The following is a 19,916-nucleotide window of genomic DNA, read 5'->3' on the forward strand; positions in this document are numbered from 1 at the left end:
CAGTGAGAGAGAACTGAAGACCCCAGTAGCTCAAGACAGAAAGGGTGCCACAGATCTGTCAGCATTGGGTACCACATGGCAAGGATGGTGTCTGAAGCACCGCTTCCTTTTCTCTGAGAAAAGCCTTGGTTTGAGGTGTCAACTTTAGAGCAGCAGAAGGGAGGAGACCCATGCCTTGCCAATCATTGATATGACAATTCTGAATGTGAAATGACAAGACAACCTAACCCAGAATAGAAGGGATCCCACTGTCAGTCTCTGCTGTCACCCCAGTATACCTCAGACAGGACTGGCAGACCTACGGCTCACTATAACTTCTTTCTAGGGTGTATAGTTTCCTAGGACTACCATGACAAAATACCACACATTTGATGGCTAAAAACAACAGAAATTTATTCAAGTTCTGGAGGCTAGAAGACCAAAATCAAGGTGTCAGCAGTGTTGGTTCCTTCTGGAGACTCTAAGAGAGAATCTATTCCATTTTTCTTTTCTAGCTTCTGACTTATATCACAAGTTCTTAACTACTATGGATTTTTAGTACTTTGAAACATCTGATAAAGCACATTTTATTTTTTTTAAGGGGATATGGGATAGTTTTGACCATTTGCAAATTAATTTAAATTTTATAATCAGCTTGTCAAGCCTCACAATGTAACATATACACAGATACTCACACAGAAACCTTTAGGGTTTTATTTATGGGAGAAAAATTATAATCGTCTATAGTTTGAATTTGAAAAGAATTAACATGTTTATAATATTGAATCTTCTATCTACCAATATATAATATTCCTCTATTTAGTTAGGCCTTGATTGACTTATACATAGTAGCTGTGTAATTTTTCCATTGAGTTGTTACAGTTTTTATATTCCATTGAGTTGTATTTACTTTTAGGTACCAGGTATTTTGTTATGATAGTTTACAAATGATATTTAATTTCATTTTCATACTGTTTGTTACCACAGAACCAAAGTGTATGTTTGTATATTAATCTTATTGTCAGAAACTTTATAAACAATTTTATTGATTAGTTTATCATTAGATTTTCCTCATAAATTCTAATCCTCTTTTAATAATACCAGCTTCGTTTCTTATTTTCCAAGAATAATCCCTTTGATTTCATCTGTTTCCCATTACTTTCCTAATGTAGTATCTTCATTAAAATATTGACTAGAAATGATGATAGCAGGCATCTTGTCTTCTTCCCAATTTTATTTTCTTATTTTTATTTATTTATTTATTTTTGAGCAGAGTTTTGCTCTTGTTGCCCAGCCTGGAGTGCAATGGCAACAGTCTTGGGTTACTGCAATCTCCCCCTCCCGGGTTCAGGTGATTTTCCTCCCTCAGCCTCCAGAGTAGCTGGAATTACAGGCGCCCACCACCACGCCGGGTAATATTTGTATTTTTAATAGAGACAGGGTTTTGACATGTTGGCCAGGCTAATCTCAAACTCCTGACTTTGAGTGATCCGCCCGCCTCAGCCTCCCAAAGTGCTGAGATTATAGGCGTGAGCCACTGCACCTGGCCTTCCTCCCAATTTTAAAATAAAACTCTCAGTGTCTCTATATTGAGTATATTTACTATAGATGTTTTGTAAATATCCTTTATCTAATTTGATAACATATCATTTATCATAAACACTAATTTTTATAAACCAGCTTAAAAACTTTGATATAATTTAAATTTTTTTTTGTTAATGTGGTATTCTCTTCTGTTATGTAAGTATGAAAACTTTCAGAGTAAAAAATTTAAAAGTATGTTTCTAACCCACCAGGAATTGATTTTCGTGTTAAATGTGAAGGAGAGTTTCAGTCATATTTTGTTTTTAATATGGATATCAAATTGTTCCATTGTCATTTCTTAGTAAAAACACTGTTCTTTCCCCATTTATTTGTAGTGGCATATTTTTTAACAAATCAGGAGACCTTGTATAACAGGTATGTTTTGACACTCTCTATTCAGTTTCTTTGGTCTACTTGACTATGCCTGCATCTTTACTACAAACTGTTATTTACTATATGTTTTAATAATCCTTAATATCATATCTTCTTTTTCTTTCTCAAGTGTATACTGTCTGTTCTTAGCCATTTGCAAGTCTATTTATATTTTAGAGTCAGCTTGTGAAGTTTGACACACATATGCACATATACACAGTCATTCATAAACAACAACTACGTGACTTTATTGCAAGAAAAGGATTATACTCATCAGTAGAATAAATTTGGGGAGAATTAACATGTTTACAATATTGAGTCTTCTATCTAAGATTGTATTATATTTCTCCAATTAGATCTTTAGAAATTTCTCCAAATAATAGCTGTATAACTCTTCCATAGAATTTTTTTTTTTTTTGAGATGGAGTTTCACTCTTGTTGCCCAGGCTGGAGTGCAATGGCGTGATATTCGCTCACCACAACCTCCACCTCTCGGGTTCAAGCAATTCTCCTGCCTCAGCCTCCCGAGTAGCTGGGATTACAGGCATGCACCACCACGCCTGCCTAATTTTGTATTTTTTTTTTAGTAGAGATGGAGTTTCTCCATGATGGTCAGGCTGGTCTCGAACTCCTGACCTCAGGTGATCTGCCCACCTTGGCCTCCCAAAGTGCTGGGATTACAGGCATGAGCCACTGCGCCCGACCTCCATAGAATTTTTATACTTGACAAATTATATTTACTTTTAGGAACTGGGTATTTTGTTATTGTAACTTACAAGTTATATTTTATTTAATTTAATCTTCACGCTATCAATTGGTACAGAAAAAAGAGTATTTTTGCATATCAATATTATACCCAGGAACCTTTAAAAATACTTTTATTGCTTTAATAGTTTTTCTTTAGTAGATTTTCCTCATATACATTCTATTCATGTTTAATGACAGAAACATTGTTTCTTATTTTCCAATCCCAATCTCTTTGATTGCCTCTGTTTCCCATTACTTTATTATCTTCATTACAATAAAGAATAGAAATGGTGATAACAGGCATCTTTGCCTACTTCTCAATTTTAATGTAAAAGTTTTTAATATTTTTACATGAAGTATGATTTTTACTCTAGGGCTCTTTTGTAGATGTCCTTGATCTAGTTTAAGAAAATACATTTTTTATAATGAATGAGTGATGACTGTTTTTATGAACCATTTTTTCTCTAAATTTGCATATACTTTTTGTCATTTAATCTGTTAAGTGGTATGCCAATCCTGAACCTATTTGTCTCAGATCCATTCTTTACCCTTGTTCTGCTCTTTACTATACAGAGCCTGACTCTCAATTCCTAGGCTCCCCCACATCTGAATGCCAACTGGGTTCTGCAACAGGAGGCAACAGTAGGAGATTAGAGTCCACAGAAATTGGAAGGGTCAGCAATTTTCTCCTTCTTGCTCTAGTTACATGAAATATATATATAATATCATTTTATAAATATTAATTACAAAAAGCAGAAGAAATTATTATATTCAATGATATTATACAAAATATAGGTGCAGAAGAGATTCAAATATAAAATAACTATATACCATTATCTCAGAATAACCAACTGGTGGATGAGGAAAGGTTTGTACCTATAGTAGAATTTCAGTTAGTAAGCTAGGAATGAATAATAGAATGAGATAATTATCCTTGTATAGCCCCTAATATTATAGATAATGGATAAAAGTCATGCTCTTCAGCACTGCCAATGTCACCAAAAAGGGAGACCTGTACGCAGGCATTGGGTATACCCAATGAAAGTACAAAGAATAATCTTTGGAGTGGTTTTGCCGAAGAACAAATTCTTAATCTGAACAAGCTGCTACCATTAACTACTGATGACATGGGAAGTGTCAAGTATATTGGGTTCATTGTACTATCATTTCTACTATTGCATGTGTTTAAGAATTTGTATCATAAACCATTTTACTATAACTATTATGTCCTTCAAGTTGAAAACCCAAGTGAAATGAACTAATTTTTAGCAAAATATAAGGGAATAAATAGGTTCATAAAACATACAGAAATATAGTCAAACAACACAAACTGAAACTGTAGTCAAAGATCAAGCCATCCTCAAACAGTTTGAAAACCAGTTAGGTTTGAAGGCCAGTTGCACTATATATTCAGAGGAAAAAAAATTAGTGTATGGGTCACGTCTGTAATCCCAGCACTTTGTGAGGCCGAGGCGGCCAGATCACTAGGTCAGGAGTTCAAGACCAGCCTGACCAACATGATGAAACACCGTCTCTACTAAAAATACAGAAGTTAGACGGGCATGGTAGCGCACGCCTGTAATCCCAGCTACTCGGGAGGCTGAGGCAGGAGAATCACTTGAACCCGGGAGGCACAGGTTGCAGTGAGCCAAGATCATGCCACTGCACTCCTGCCACGGTTACAGAGCGAGACTCCGTCTCAAAAAAAAAAAAAAAAAAAAAAAAAGTGTCTTATGGAAACTCATCCAAAAGATCCAAAAAGATTTGAAATTATTCAAAATATTTTTACAAGTTAACATTTTTTGATAGAAAAACCAGATAAAGGTGGTCCAAGTAAAGGGGACTTGAACCAAGGCTATTCACAATTAGACAATATCCTAACTAAATTAACAGCATATTCAATATCGGAGTGAACAGGGCGCTTCACGCTTTCCACCCTGCTCCGCCCCTTTTGTTGGTCCTGCGAGGCCTCGGTCTGGGGTAACTGGATGTGACGCTCCAGATTTCCTCTTCTGAGTACGAGGACTGTGACGACCTTATCTGAGGAAGGTGCACCCTAGTCAGCAGAGGAACGAGTCGCTGCAGGCACTGTCAGGTGTCAAGGTAAAACTCTGAGACTGAGGGAAATAGAGTGCCCTGCAGATAAGAGCCCCAGGCCCTGCAGTCAACTCTGGGAGGCCGTGGGCTGGACTTTCAGGCTGAACCCACCCCACATTTCTCCCTCGGGAATCTGATTAAGGTGAAGGCCTTATTTGGGCAAGGGTAAGAGTCCTTAGATTTGCCGAGAGTCAAAAAAGAAAAAAGCCCTTGAGTGAGTAATGAGTCTATCACCAGAGATCACTCACCACAGAACTTTGGCGGACACACTGAGTGAGGGCCGGCCTGTTTGTCAGCCCTGCAAGGCTTGGGGCAAGGGCAGCCGGAAGTGTTGCTTATTGACTTCCGCCTGCGGAGTCTGAAGGAAGTGAAGCTTTAGTCTGATATAGGCAGTGTCGTGTCGGCAGAGGAAGACATCTCAGGCCCTGCAGGAGTCCAGGTGAGGACCCTGAGTGAGTTTTTTTTTTTTTTTTTGAGACGGAGTGTCTCTCTGTTGCCCAGGCTGGAGTGCAGTGGTGTGATCTCGGCTCACTGCAAGCTCCGCCTCCCGAGTTCACGCAGTTCTCCTGCCTCAGCTTCCTGAGTAGCTGGGACTACAGGTGCCCGCCACCATGCACGGCTAATTTTTTTTTTTTTTTTTTTTTTTTTGTATTTTTAGTAGAGACGGGGTTTCACCGTTTTAGCCAGGATGGTCTCGATCTCCTGACCTCGTGATCCACCCGCCTCGGCCTTCCAAAGTGCTGGGATTACAGGCATGAGCCACCACGCCCGGCCTCTGAATGAGTTTTAAGGTTCTGCAGGCTCCACAAAAGAGGTTGTGCCACAGTGTCTAGGCCATGTTGTCATTTTTGGGTGTCCGTTCATGAGGCGTTTGCTCATTTCCTTTGTGGGTGTCTCATAGAGATGAAGTCTTGGTTGGAAGGGGGCAGCATCAGTTAGCCGACTGGAGGGAACACAATACCAACTAGTTTCCAATATGGGGACCCCGTGTGAGAATTATGGGATTAGCCAACTGATGACAGAGAAGGATCCAAGGAGTTTTTCCCCTCCCTGGGAGACTCACCCTAGGGGTGTAAAACTGAAGATATTGCTAATTTTCTCCTGGGGTCTTAGGGAAGTGAAGGTTTTGTCTGAGTATATTACATCAGGCCAGCACAAGGAGTTCCAGGTCTTGGCACGTTTCATTGAGTTCTGTCAGAAGGGAAAATACACTGCATAAAACTGTAGACCCACAAGTCACAGGGAATGTTTGGGAGACCCAAACAGAGATAGCCAGATGAGACATCCACACACTCCTCTATGGTGTTCAGTGAGAAGGAGGTCTTATTGCGAGGGAAAACTTAAGTCAGAAGGATAAGTCCCAGACCATGAAAAAGATCTGGGCCACATATTCTGGAACAGGGTGTTACCATGGGGCTGTTCTCTGCCTCTTTGGTCAGCCCTCAGAGACCCCTGATATGGGGGCCCACCAGTCAGACAACTTCATGTCGTCCTTTTTGGTTTTGGGCAAGTGTAGGCTTTGGTTTGAGGGAGCTAAGTAAGGCCATCGGAGGAAAGATTCCTGGGTGCTTAAATGATTCAAAGTAAGGATGTGGACTTAGGACTGAGAGAAGAACCCACCCGAGAACATAGGTGGCCCCACAGTCTCCACCCATGGTGTCAGTCATAGGAGGCTGGATATCTAGATGAAGTGTCCCCTCACATCCTCCTTGGTGGTCACTGAGGGGTGAATCTTTAGTATAAGGAAGGAACATCAGGCCAGCAGAGAGGAGGAGTCTCTTACAGTGCCAGGAGCCAAATTGTAGACATTGAGTATAGATGAAGGGGACACCCATTCCAGTACATTTGGGACCTCCATGAGCTCCACTCTGCCTCTGAGTTCAGTCCTTGGAAGTCCAAGGCAGGAGTGGGAAGAATTTCCATACTGTCTTCATCTTCAGGGGTCTCAGGAATTGAGTGTCATGGTCTGAACAGCAGCCTCAAGTCAATATAGGGGTAGGTGCATAAGGGGTACCGAGAGGTTAGGTGAAGACACAGACTTAAGACTGAGAGATGTCTATCTCTTCCTTTACAGTTGCCACAGGGAGATGAGATTTTTCTTTTTTCGGCAGGAGTGGCATTAGCTATCAGAAGATGGGGACTGAAGCCCAACCAGTAGTCAGAGTAAGGACTCTGAGTGAGGTCTCAGGGAACCACCCATCCCAGATAATGAGGACAGAACGTAGCCCTGCTTAGCCCTGCTTAGCCCTGCTGTCGGTTGTGGGAGGCTCTGGGCAGGGCTGTCAGGCTGAGATATCTACTTATTTCCTGTTCAGTGAACTCAGGATAACAAAGGTTTTGGTCTAAGAAAGTGATATCAGGTCCCAGATGCTTCCATTAGTCAAGGGAAGGACCTTAAGTGAGGCTGATGGGAACACTCACCCCAGAAAAGAGTAATCTCCACAGAGCCCTGTCCTGCTTATTTCATACACTGGGGTCTTATGGAGGTGGTGGTCTTGAAATGAAGGCAAAGGTTCAGATAAGCATTGGATTGGGTGGCCAGGAAGTGCAAGGAGTTAACATAGAGACACAGAGTAAGGACCAGTAGGAATCCACTCCAGGATATATGTTGCCAAAGAGCCCTGATAACTTTTTCAGCCTAGGGAGCATTGGGCAGGGATCATGTGACAAGCACCCACTCTTCCTTTTTGAGGGTTTCTGTCATGTGAGGTTCTTGATTAGTGTACCTACATCATATCAGATCAGTAGACAAGGGAGGCCAGGGCCTGTGAAAAGTCACAGTAAGGACCCCAAGTAAGGTCCACAGAGGAAAAAGGACACAGGACACAAGGACAAAGAAAGCTTCACAGTGTACAGCCTTTGTTATTAACACTGTGAATCCCCAGTAATTGCAGACAGGTAGTGTCCTTTATCACTTCCTTCTCAGGTGACTCGGGAGGATGAGGTATTCTTGAAGGTGGAGAGTGGCATTAATTAGTATACTGGTAAGTCACCATCACTAGCCAAGTCAAGGAGCCCGAATGAAAACTAAGGGCCACCCACCCCAGAAGAGCAGGGATTCTGAAGACTCAAGTACTGCACTGTTGTCAGCCCTGAGCGGGTATGGGTAAAGCTGTTAGGTGGAGGTGACACCTCACTACCTCCTCCAGGGTCTTGAGGGAGGTGGAAGCTTTTGTCTGAGGGGACAGCATTAGGTTAACAGAAGGAAGGATCCCAGGACCTGCCTGGATTCAAAGTAAGGCACCTGAGTAATAACTGAGGGGACTACCCATACCATTACAGTGGCTCTCACAGAATCTAGATCCTGCTGTCAGCCCTGGTAAACTCCAGGTTGGGTAACTGGAGGAGGTACCTGACACTTCCTTTTGACTTTGGTCTTGGGGGCACAGTCCCACATTACCACAGGGGAAGTGGCACAGGCCCTATCAGGTGCCAAGTTACTGGCACTTCTGGCCGTCAACTGATGACATTACCCTCCTCAAAACAAAAGGAGCTGTACTGAGCCCAACTGCAAGTGTCTACTGTGAACCTGAAAAATTCTCATGTTGGGTTGGCTGGCTGCACCCTGAGAATTCTCACTTCATCCTTCAGGTTCTTGGTAGACCCAGAAAACAGAATATCAGATCTGTGAGGCTCTATAACACTGCTGTTAGGAGAAGTCTATAGGCAGTGGCTTCCATCAGAGCTACTGCAGTTGAGTTTACCAGCTGAGGACATTTACACCCTTTCTCTCTCCCTTAGGCAGTGATTCTTCATTGCCTGCCCTCCTGTCCATACTCCTGCCTACTGCCACCCACAAGGGTCATCATGTCTCAGGATCAGGAGAGTCCACGATGCACACATGATCAGCACCTTCAGACCTTCAGTGAGACCCAGAGCCTGGAGGTTGCACAGGTCTTCAAGGCTCTGGAGAAGACCTTCCTCTCCTCATCCCATCCTCTAGTGCCTGGCAAACTGAAGGAAGCTCCTGCTGCTAAGGCAGAGAGTCCTCTTGAGGTTCCTCAGAGTTTCTGCTCCTCTTCCATTGCCATCACAACCACCTCATCAAGTGAATCTGATGAGGCTTCCAGCAGCCAAGAAGAGGAAGATAGTCCAAGCTCCTCAGAGGATACATCAGACCCCAGGAATGTGCCCGCAGATGCTCTCGACCAGACAGTGGCTTTTTTGGTGAATTTCATGCTGCACAAGTATCAGATGAAAAAGCCAATAACAAAGGCAGATATGTTGAAGATTATCATCAAAGATGATGAGAGCCACTTCTCTGAGATCCTCCTGAGAGCTTCTGAGCGCCTAGAGATGATCTTTGGCCTTGATGTGATGGAGGTGGAGCCCACCACCCATTGCTATGGCCTCTTCATCAGACTGGGCCTCACCTATGATGGGATGCTGAGTGGTGAAAAAGGTATGCCCAAGACTGGCCTCCTGATACTTGTCCTGGGTGTGATCTTCATGAAGGGCAACCGTGCCACTGAAGAGGAAGTCTGGGAAGTGCTGAATTTGACGGGAATATATTCTGGAAAGAAGCACTTCATCTTTGGAGAGCCCAGAGAGCTCATCACCAAAGATTTTGTGAAGGAGAAGTACCTGGAGTACCAGCAGGTGGCCAACAGTGATCCTGCACGATATGAATTCCTGTGGGACCCAAGAGCCAAAGCTGAAACCAGCAAGATGAAAGTCCTGGAGTTTGTGGCCAAAGTTCATGGGTCTTACCCTCATTCTTTCCCATCTCAGTATGCGGAAGCTCTGAAAGAGGAAGGAGAGAGAGCTAGAGCCAGAATTTAAGTTAGGGCTGACTCCATTTCCACAGCCACTGTGAGTTCCAGCGCTATGTCTGGTAGCTTCTCCCATACCTAGTGAAGTCAAGGATAGATGGTTTATGTAACATTTGCAGAAGGCAGTTAGTGTTCAAGGATGCAGGTCCAGGGTGGGGCTGGAGGAAAAATAGTATATATCATCTGTATCCCTATTTTGTATGTGTAACTTGACAGTTTATTCTTTTATTTTTTAATGGCTATATTATTCAGATGATGTTTCTTTTAATAGAAGTTTAGGTAGTTTCCAGATCTCTTAAGTTTTGAATAATATTGGTCATCCATTTAATGTTTTTCATGAGGTTTAGTGGCATATGTTTTGCTAATTTTGTAAGACAGATTGGGAAACCATCTATATTGTGTTCTGATATAGGATGACATGACATTACTAAGAACTCTGCTTTTAAATATCCGTTTAATGTTTTTTTCATGCGGTTTAGTAGCAAAAGTTTTGTTAATTTTGTAAAACAGATTAGAAAACCATCCATCTATATTGTGTTCTAGTATAGCATGACATGACATTGCTAAGAACTTTGCTTTAAAATATTTAGAATAAAAAATAGATAAAAGATGATCAGTGTATTTCTTACTGAATGCCTTTTAGTTTTTTGTTTTGTAAAATTAAATGATATATGCATTAATTTGCTTAACTTAGAAATATCCGAGAAACAGATCTCCATAAATTGCACAGCATCCTTACTATCTCTTTTATTCTCCAAACCTTAATTAAGCATTTGCTCTTTAGTAATAATCAGAATAATACTGGAATGCTAGGATGAACAAAGCCTAGGACCTCTCCTTATAATTCTAACTTATAGGGACGGAAATCTTACAATGATGGTGGTGGGATATTTTCTAATATCTAAAGGAGTTAACAGGTAAGTTGGGGAATCCATATGAGACTGTCAAATATAGATTCCCTGAGGCAAAGAAATTTGGGGCTTTGAAAGATTAGAATTCTTTCAGTGAGTATAATTTTTAATTTAATTCGGGTGTGGTGTAAGATGAGGCTGAGAGGATGGTGATCAGGGATCAGACCTCAAGATGGATTGTCTCAGAGTTGAGACCCAAAAGATGTGGTGTAGAAAACTCCTCATCACAGTTACCTTGGGATCATGGTTTAACCAGAGACAAATCACCCAGGGAAGGAATGGAAACTGTTCTGCTCTTATCCTTATGTCACTGAACATAGTTCACAATTAAGTCTTGTTACATGCATTGTCTCAAGGAGTTTCTGAGAGATACCACTGACATTTTCTTGAGATGAAATACACAAAAGCCACTGGGTTGGTAGTCATTACCCTGGGTAAGAAGAACCAAGTACCACTCCATTTAAGGGATATTTAGAATAGGTTTTCGTCAATATATTTTAATTACTTACTCTAAAGAATATTTTTGGTGGGGGTGAAATAAATGAAAACACAGGTAGTTTGGATGGAGGCAAGGTGTTGGTCCTTGTTAACTATTCTAGGAGTTGCATCAGCTAAAGAAGAAACTCTCGCCCTCATGATTGACGGACATAACTTCTGAATGGAAAAAAATTGCCGAGATTTACTTTTCAAACAGCATTTGGTTGATCTGATATTTCATTTTCTATAGCACTTCTTGTTCTCCTCTGAAACATACTAGCTTGGAAAACATCACTAGTGGCAGGTAGGGTCAGTGATGAAAATAATCACGGTAATAACTGCCTTTCATTAAAGACCTAAGATATGCCAAGCATTGTGCCTGATGCTTTTCATACATTGCATTCTTTCCAACAGTTTTTTATCACATGCATTAACAAACTCACCCCTAGGATGAAGAATCTAAGATTCATAAAGCTTGGGCATGTGCTTGAGTTCACAGGTCTCATATATGACAGACCTGAGATTAAACCTCTGTGGTCTGAATTCTTCTAGAGCCTATTCTGTTCCACTTCTCCATCCTAATGGCCAGTCTTCTTTTTTCTTGATTCAGTTGTCTTTTCACTACTCCACAGTGCATCTTGGGATAAAAAGTTCCTTCCATCTGAAGTACCAAAAGCAGGTGTAAAGAAGAAAGGTGAAAGTGATAACCAAATACAATTTGAGGATTGTCTGTGGGCTTCATTTACATGGGATCCTGATGCCCTTAGCCCCAGGATTCCTTTAAAGTTACCTTTGCCCAGGGGCTGGCATTATCCAGCTGTAGCTCTTTCCTGCATTACCACACCTTTCCCCTGGGTTTTCTCTGATGTGCACTCTTGTCCAAATGGAACCCTGACCTGCTGACTAGCTGCTCACTGTGTCCTCTGAAGGCTGCACCCTGCTTCCAGTGGAACAAACCGTCCAGAATCACCTCCCTTCCCCCAACTTAGGGTATCCAAACTCCCAGGTAGGCCCATTCCTCACTTTAAAACCCCTCTGATAGCAATATCTTGTTCAATGCAAAAGGTCATTTTGACAGTGAAATTTAGACCTGTTCATCACCACTAAACATCTCCAACACATTGTCAAAATGATTTGCAAATGAGCTAGTGAATTATAATCTGATTTGGCAAAGCATCTACTAGTTTTGGGGCTATATCCCCAAGAAACAGGATTTTGAAAACCACCCTGATATTTGCAGTAGAATTTTAATGGGATTTCTTGTTTGACACTGTCTACTGGCCACATTAACCAGTGAGTGAGCTTACCTTAGTGCTTAAAAGCCAAAGCTTCTCTTATAAGTAGCACATGAGAAAAGATCGTCAAAGTAACTATGCAAACATCTATAGTACATCAAGTCCTGAAAATTCTGGAGTCCTTCTAGACAGTAGAATATAATTTCTTGGTAGACATGATACTGTTGGATAATATTAATTGATTAATTTGACTGGGCGCTGTGGCTTATGCCTGTAATCCCAGCACTTTGGGAGGCCGAGGCGGGTGGATCACGAGCTCAGGAGTTCAAGACCAGCCTGGCCAAGATGGTGAAACCCTTTCTACGAAGAATACAAAAATTAGCTGGATGTGGTGGCAGGCGCCTGTAATCCCAGCTACTCGGGAGGCTGAGGCAGAGAATTGCTTGAATCCGGGAGGTAGAGTTTGCAGTGAGCCAAGATCACACTACTGCACTCCAAAAAAGCGAGACTCCGTCTCAAAAAAAAAAAGAAAAAAAAAATTAATTGATTAATTTTTAAAAATCTAGGTTTTCACTGTACATAACTGCACCTGTGCTGATGTTGAGGCATTTTTAGTCAGGTGATAGATAGCAGAGAATCCTAGGTCAAGGTTTTGTCAGTGCACCTGTGGGAAACCAAAATAGGCCACCCCAATATATATTTCTTTGACATATTTTGAGACGGCGAGTCAGAGGAGCTGTATAGCTCTGAAAATAGCTCTGAAAGGCTGTCCTTTCTTAGGGAAGATTTACACCTGTAGAAAAAAATCTACATTAGTAAGGCAAACGGGATGCTTGGCAGAGGCTTTCTCTGAGGCCCCCTTATCTGCCTAAGAAGTTTATAAAAAAGATTCACTCACAGAAAAAGGAGGCTAAAGGTCTGATACTTTTAAATCTCTTACAGAGAAACTTTTGCCACAGGATACATCTATTCTTTCTTAGGACTAGTACCTAGGACACTATCTGCCTAACAAGAAAGCCTTTGCTTGCCATGCTTCTCTTCAACCTTAAATAATTTCAAGGAGCTTCAAGCCCCTACCCCTTTCTGTATGGTATAAAAACTTCAGTTACCTGGCCTGTCTTTGAATTTCATATTTTGTGTAACACCAGTGCTCTTGCACCTTAATACATTTTTATGACTTTTTCCTGTTAATCTGTTCATCGTCAGTTTATTTCACCAGAATTAAAGACTCAAACCTTCAGAGGAGGAAGAATAAATTTCCTTCACCCTTACCTAAAGTAATGAGAAAATTCTCAGTATACTCTGATTATAGTGGTCACTGAAAATAATAGCGCAGAATGGTGCTTTTGAGTGAAATATGGTAAGCCTATACTGTAGATATTTACAGGGTCCTTTTGACAAATAATTGTGATGCTTGTTTGTTACATAGTAGGAGAATCACTTGAACCTTCTAGGCGGAGGTTACAGTGAGCCAAGGTCATGCCACTTGTTAAAGGAAACTAAATATGTTCTGAAAAGGACTCCATACTTCTATATTTGACTCCTTGTGGATGAAATGTAACCTAGCTTAATAGTCAGACAGAACTGAAAACCTAACTTAGTACTATGCTGCTGTAACAAAAGGTGAGTGTTGGCTAATCCCAGCAGCCATACTTCAACCACTCATAGACTGCAGAATGTTCAAACTGCATTCAAAGAAGCCAAATGCCGAGTTGTAACCAATCTCACTGTTTCTGTACCTTACTTCTTATTCCTATACGTCACTTTACTTTTTTGTCTATAAATTTGTTCTGACCATGATGCATCCCTGGAGTCTCTGTGAATCTGCTGTGATTCTGCGGGCTACCCAATTCGTGAATCATTCATTACTCAGTTAAACTCCTTTAAATTTAATTCGGCTGAAGTTTTTCTTTTATCACACTGCACTCCAGCCTGGGCAACAGAGCAACACTCTGTCTCAAAGAACAAAAAAATTCTAACAATACAAATAAGTCACAATTTCTACCTGTATGATATTCCCTCATAATTCAGATCCATCCTCAGAGATAATCACAATAAATAGGGTATATCATTTTAAAGCTAATGCTAGGGTTTCTCATACATATAGGTGCTATAAAAATATATTGTAATTATTAATCATAATAGCTAGTGAGGTGCATATTATTTTGCCATATGGCTTTGCTACTTCATAACATGAATGCAGGATCTTTCTATGATAACACATTTAGATGTACTTCACCTTTGGAACGCCCAGCAGCATGTATGTGCCATGATTAATTTAGCCATCTCCTTCCAGTGCGCACATAATTAGTTTACTCATTTATTGCTATAACTTACAGAACTGAAATATTCTGAACATAAAATATTAAGCTAAAGCCTATTCTGATAGCAAAGTGGAAATTAGGTTAAAGTGGGTAGTGTGTGGAGATTTTAAATTTGTATAAATATCACAAAAATTTCATCCCCCAAATGTTTACCCATTCATATTCTCACAAAGCAATGCATGTAAATATTATAAATATACATATTTTATTTTATAAACCAAAATGCTTAATTTGAGTGCTTCTCAAATTAGATTCAATTAGAATGACCAGGTGACAGGGAATGGGGCCAGATGAGACACTCACACTTAGTATTGGATGAGGATCCAGGGGGAAATCAATTTTCAGGTTCATGAAAGAGACCACATGTATTAACAAAACCAAGTCTAGAGAGCCCAGAGCAGGATAATAGTCACAATTCTGAATGCAGATGATGTCGTTTGGCTGTGTCCCCACCCAAATCTCACCTTAAATCGTAATAATCCCCAGGTGTCAAGGGTGGGGTCAGGTGGAGATAATTGAATCACGGGGGCAGTTTCTCCCATACTGTTCTTGTGGTAGTGAATAAGTCTCACAAGATCTGATGGTTTTATAAATGGGAATTCCCCTGCACAAGCTCTGCCCTCTGCCATGTAAGACGTGCCTTTGCTTCTCCTTTTGCCTTCCGCCATGATCATGATGCCTCCCCAGCCATGTGGAACTGTGAGTCCATTAAACCTCTTTCCTTTATAAATTACCCAGTCTTGGGTATGTCTTTATTAGCAGCATGAAAACGGACTAATACAGCAGAGTTTAGTGTAGGATGGAGAAAGGACTAGAAGAGAAGTTGGGGAATCTGGGTGGAGAGTCCAGGGCAACTCAAATGACTAGGTTTGGGGAATCTGAATCACCAGTAATAGCTAGATGTGGTATGGTTATGAGAGTGGACAGGTCTACTGGATAACAAAAAACAGGCATTACAGACACCCATCATCCTTTAGAATGTCTCTGTCTACTGTCAGGCAAAGTATAGTTGTCTCTTCTGCAATATCCAGTAATGTTATTGGTCATTTCTAGGAAAGCTACATGTCTTGACTTCTCTGTTTGTACACTGAACACTTGCCAGTTTTTCAGGACTTGGACCTGTCTTGATTCATGCTGAAAATAGACATTTCATCCTTTGTACAGTAGACCCTCTCCTCTGTGATCAGAGATATGAAAATGGTAGTGAGTAATGAAAGACATTTGAGACACATCAAAAATACCAATGAGCAGTTGAAGGCAGTATCCAACTGCAAGGAGGAAATTAGAAAGGATTTACCCTAGTACTAATTTTTTCAGTTTCTTTGTAGATACTGGGCTTGGTATGGACATGTCTCTTAAAACAATCCAGACAGATTTAGACCCTGTGAAGACTATACTCTTCCTTTTTGAACTGACTAGGGGAAAATGAGATGTGAGGGGCCCAATGAAGGAAGCATCACACATAGTACTCAGACAAAACTAGGGTCCACCTGCTGGGCCTCACGGTCCAGCAAGATGCAAACAGACTGGGAAAGAAGAGAGTTTACTTCTGTAACCAGCCCCAGGGAGAAGGTCAGGGAAATTCACCAGACCAACTCAGTTACAAGTTTTTCTTCAGGATGTATATACATTTAAGCTATATGCCTACGTGCGGGTGTGCATCTACAAGCAGGAGTGTTTTACTGAATCTATAGCTAATCTTTAACTAGGGTCTGGGGTCTGGAAAGTTTCTCTAGAGCCTTGGGAAAATTTCTTAATCTTAAGTGGACCCTGGTATCAGGTGTATGTGTAAGAATGCTTTTATCATTCGATCAGACGTTAGGGTCTGAAAAATCCCAGACAGGATCTTAATGGGTTTGTTTTCACATTCCAGCCCTTGTACTCAGGCACCAGTTTCTCCAGTTCTTTAATGTTTAACTTATACATTCATCAGAGTTATAGTAAAGGGTTAGTGGAAACTGGCTTCTCTGGTTGCTAATGGAAACCTGGCCGGCCAAAATATCACCTTATTGCAGGCATCTCTAACTCCAAGACTGTGCTTGGGCCTGGGGAGGAGAGATCCATAATTATATTTTCAAGGAAAGTTTCCCTTTTCCCAAGGGAATTCTCAAATTAGGTCAGCAGTTACAACTTAACACATTGAGTTTCTTTCTTGGATTCAGAAGAATTTGCCAAGTGGTAAGCTCCAAATTTTGAGTCTTTAAATGTGAGCCTGTGGTACTTTAATTCACTCATTCTTTCATTAATTCATCTAGCAAACAATGTCAAACATATGCTGAGGGTGCATCATAGACCATAAATGGGAATGTGTTGAAAGATGAAAATCACTATTTTCAAAATTCGATGAGAACTCCGGTAATTACCAAGGAAAGTTACTGTGTTTTTGCTGAAGTCTGATTTTGACTTCTCTGAAGATTTGAGCATCACAGGCTGCTCAAATACTTACAGGTATCATTTATAAAAGGAGTAAGCTTTTTAAAATTAGTTAATTTATTTATATCTGATATTCATTAAGATGCCAGATAATTTTAATTATCATTTATCTAAAACATAGTTGTTGCCACTTTCCAATTTTAGGAAAGAAATTTTGGAAATCATAGTGGAGTCCACATGAACTGTTATTGTTTGATACTCTTGGAGCTCTCATAACCAGCCCCGAGATCTTAAGGAAGCCACTAAGTCTTATTACATTTATGACAAAATGACATTGAATATATCTATTCCACCAAACTTTAGTATTTCATGAAGCAGTAGTGACAGGTGGTTAGAAAAAAAGGCAAACTATTCTATAGAAAGAGACAACATATTGGAGACACTTCCTCTTTTGCAATGAGAAAATTCTCTAATAAATGTTACAGCTCTTCTAATTAAAATGAAAACAATTCAATACAAGAAAATACATCTCAATATTTGCTAACCAAAAAATTAGAAAGTGATTGCTATCTTGTCTCTAAACCAAGCCTTTACTTTTTGAGACAAAAATGTGGTTTTTTTTCCAATTTATAACTTAAAATTTGTAAACCATCAATCAGACCCTCACTGAGACAATGAAATTACAGTATTTTTCAAGGAAATGGCAATCACAAATTAAAAATAAATATTGACAATTTTTATAACAAAAGTATAAAATTATTTTTCTTCCCCCAAAATATAAGTAAAAATATATAGAACAACCTGTTTTGTCTATAAAAATATACAACCTGTTTTGTTTTATATAACAATATACAAAACTAATTCATGTTTTCTGAAGGAATGAAATAAACATGAATTTGACTTTACTAGTAAATTAGCTATTACATAGAATAAGATTATATCAGCTTATTTTGTCCTGAGAAAGCAGCATGAAATCTATTAAACTGATTGATAATTTTATGAAAACTAGTAGAAGGTACAGTCTTACATAAACAATTTAAAAGTTATGCTAGAAAATATTTCGTAAGTATTGGCCGGGCATGGTGGTTCATGCCTGTAATCCCAGCACTTTGGGAGGCCGAGGCGGGTGGATCACGAGGTCAGGAGTTCAAGACCAGCCTGGTCAAATTAGTGAAACCCCATCTCTACTAAAAATATAAAAATTAGCTGGGCGTGGTGGCGGGCACCTGTAATCCCAGCTACTCGGGAGGCTGAGGCAGAGAATTGCCTGAACAAGGGTGGCAGAGATTGCAGTGAGCCGAGATTGCGCCGTTGCACTCCAGCCTGGGTGACAGAGCGAGACTCCATCTCCAAAAAAAAAAAAGAAAAGGAAAAATTTCATAAGTGTTAATAAGAAATAGTAAAATAATTGAGGTAAATGTACCTTGACAAGATATTTTCTTACCAAAGAGAACACTTGTAATAAACAATATGTATATAAACAAAATATATATATATTTTTTTTTTACCTGATTGCTATATGCATGTTTTATTCTGAGAAATGTCTATTCAAGCCTTTTTCCCATTTTTTAAAATTATACTTTAAGTTCTGGGGTACATGTGCAGAATGTGCAGGTTTGTTACATAGGTATGCAGGTTCCATGGTGGTTTGCTGCACCCATCAACCCATCATTCACATTAGGTATTTCTCCTAATGCTATTCTTCCCCTAGCCCCCGACCCTCCAACACTCCCCGTTGTGTGATGTTCCCCTCCTTGTGTCCATGTGTTCTCATTGTTCAACTCCTACTTATGAGTGAGAACATGCAGTGTTTGGTTTTCAAACACAGGTATATTTGTAAGAAATGTTATTGCCATCAAGCTCATAAATTGTATTTTCAGTGTCTTCTATGAATTAAAAAGTATATTTCTACACAATTAGCAGCTTCTATATATAAAAAATACCTGTGGTAGTAATTAGCCCTGGTGAAAGAGCACTTACTTTATTTTTTGATATCTTTATTTGAATACAATCTATCTGGATGTATAAACTGCTTCCTAAAGGAAAGTTGTGTAATTCAGATCACAAGTTTCTACTTACAATGTCATTCCTCTTGGGCATGAAATGGATCTCAAACGGCATGGAAAAATGAGACTTTCAAATATGTTTAACTTTCATCCTTTATTTATCCTAACCCATTTATTTCTTCAAAGAGAATGAAAGGCTGTCATTTTATTGCAGATGGTGATTATTATTAAGTGAGATATTTTTCTTTTACTCTTCTAGATCTTTCAACTATAGGAACATATACATACTGGCAATGAATTTGGACTTGTAAAAAATTTAAATTATTCAGTGCTTAATTTCATGTATTTAGGGCCAGAACGTTTTCATACAACTGTGGGTGCAGTGGTATGTAAGTACAATGAAAAAGCACCACCTTTTTGGGGAAGGTATGTAGAGAAACTTTCATATTATAGCCAAAAAGCATGACATCATGATTATATTTGAGTCACAGATGACTTTATGACTTTTACTGACATAAAAGTATGGCATAATTTTAAAGAAAATAAATACAAATGAAGAGCACATATAGATTAAATTATATTGAAAGAGTTAAAATATAATACAACAATCATTAAATTCTAAAAATGTCACTAATTGGCAACGGTACTGAAATGTAGGCACAGCAAACAGTATATTGAGGTGAATTATAAGATTTTAACCTAAGTGTTAACTATTAATTAGAATAATTAAAATGTAAATTAGGAGTATTCTAAAAATAACACTGATCTCACGATCTCAAAACCCTATAAAACCAGTCAGATGTAAGAGAGAATACTGTGAACTATAAATAATAATCAGAGTGACTAAGACAGCATCTCAGCATTAAAGAAATACATAATTCAGTAAAAGAATAATGACAAGTAGACAAACCACAGTGTTGTTAGGTAAAAGATGGCAAGGTATTCAAACAAAAGGTTGAGGGAGGAAGTGACATTTGAAACAGGCCTTGAAGTATGCTAACATTTTGAAAAGGTTGTTTTTGGGGCAAGAGAAAAGTTA

General features: G+C 39.6%; 1 protein-coding gene across 1 annotated transcript; it reads left to right on the top strand.

The window, feature by feature from the left end:
* Window positions 1-8,520: 8,520 nt before the first annotated feature.
* On the top strand, window positions 8,521-10,164 carry LOC100452324 (melanoma-associated antigen B16). The gene has a single exon (XM_002831507.3). The coding sequence runs from the start codon at window positions 8,587-8,589 to the stop codon at window positions 9,559-9,561; it is 975 nt and encodes a 324-aa protein (XP_002831553.1). The 5' UTR covers window positions 8,521-8,586; the 3' UTR covers window positions 9,562-10,164.
* Window positions 10,165-19,916: the final 9,752 nt, after the last annotated feature.

Source organism: Pongo abelii, chromosome X (assembly GCF_028885655.2).
Source record: "Pongo abelii isolate AG06213 chromosome X, NHGRI_mPonAbe1-v2.0_pri, whole genome shotgun sequence".
NCBI classification, from domain to species: Eukaryota; Metazoa; Chordata; class Mammalia; order Primates; family Hominidae; genus Pongo; species Pongo abelii.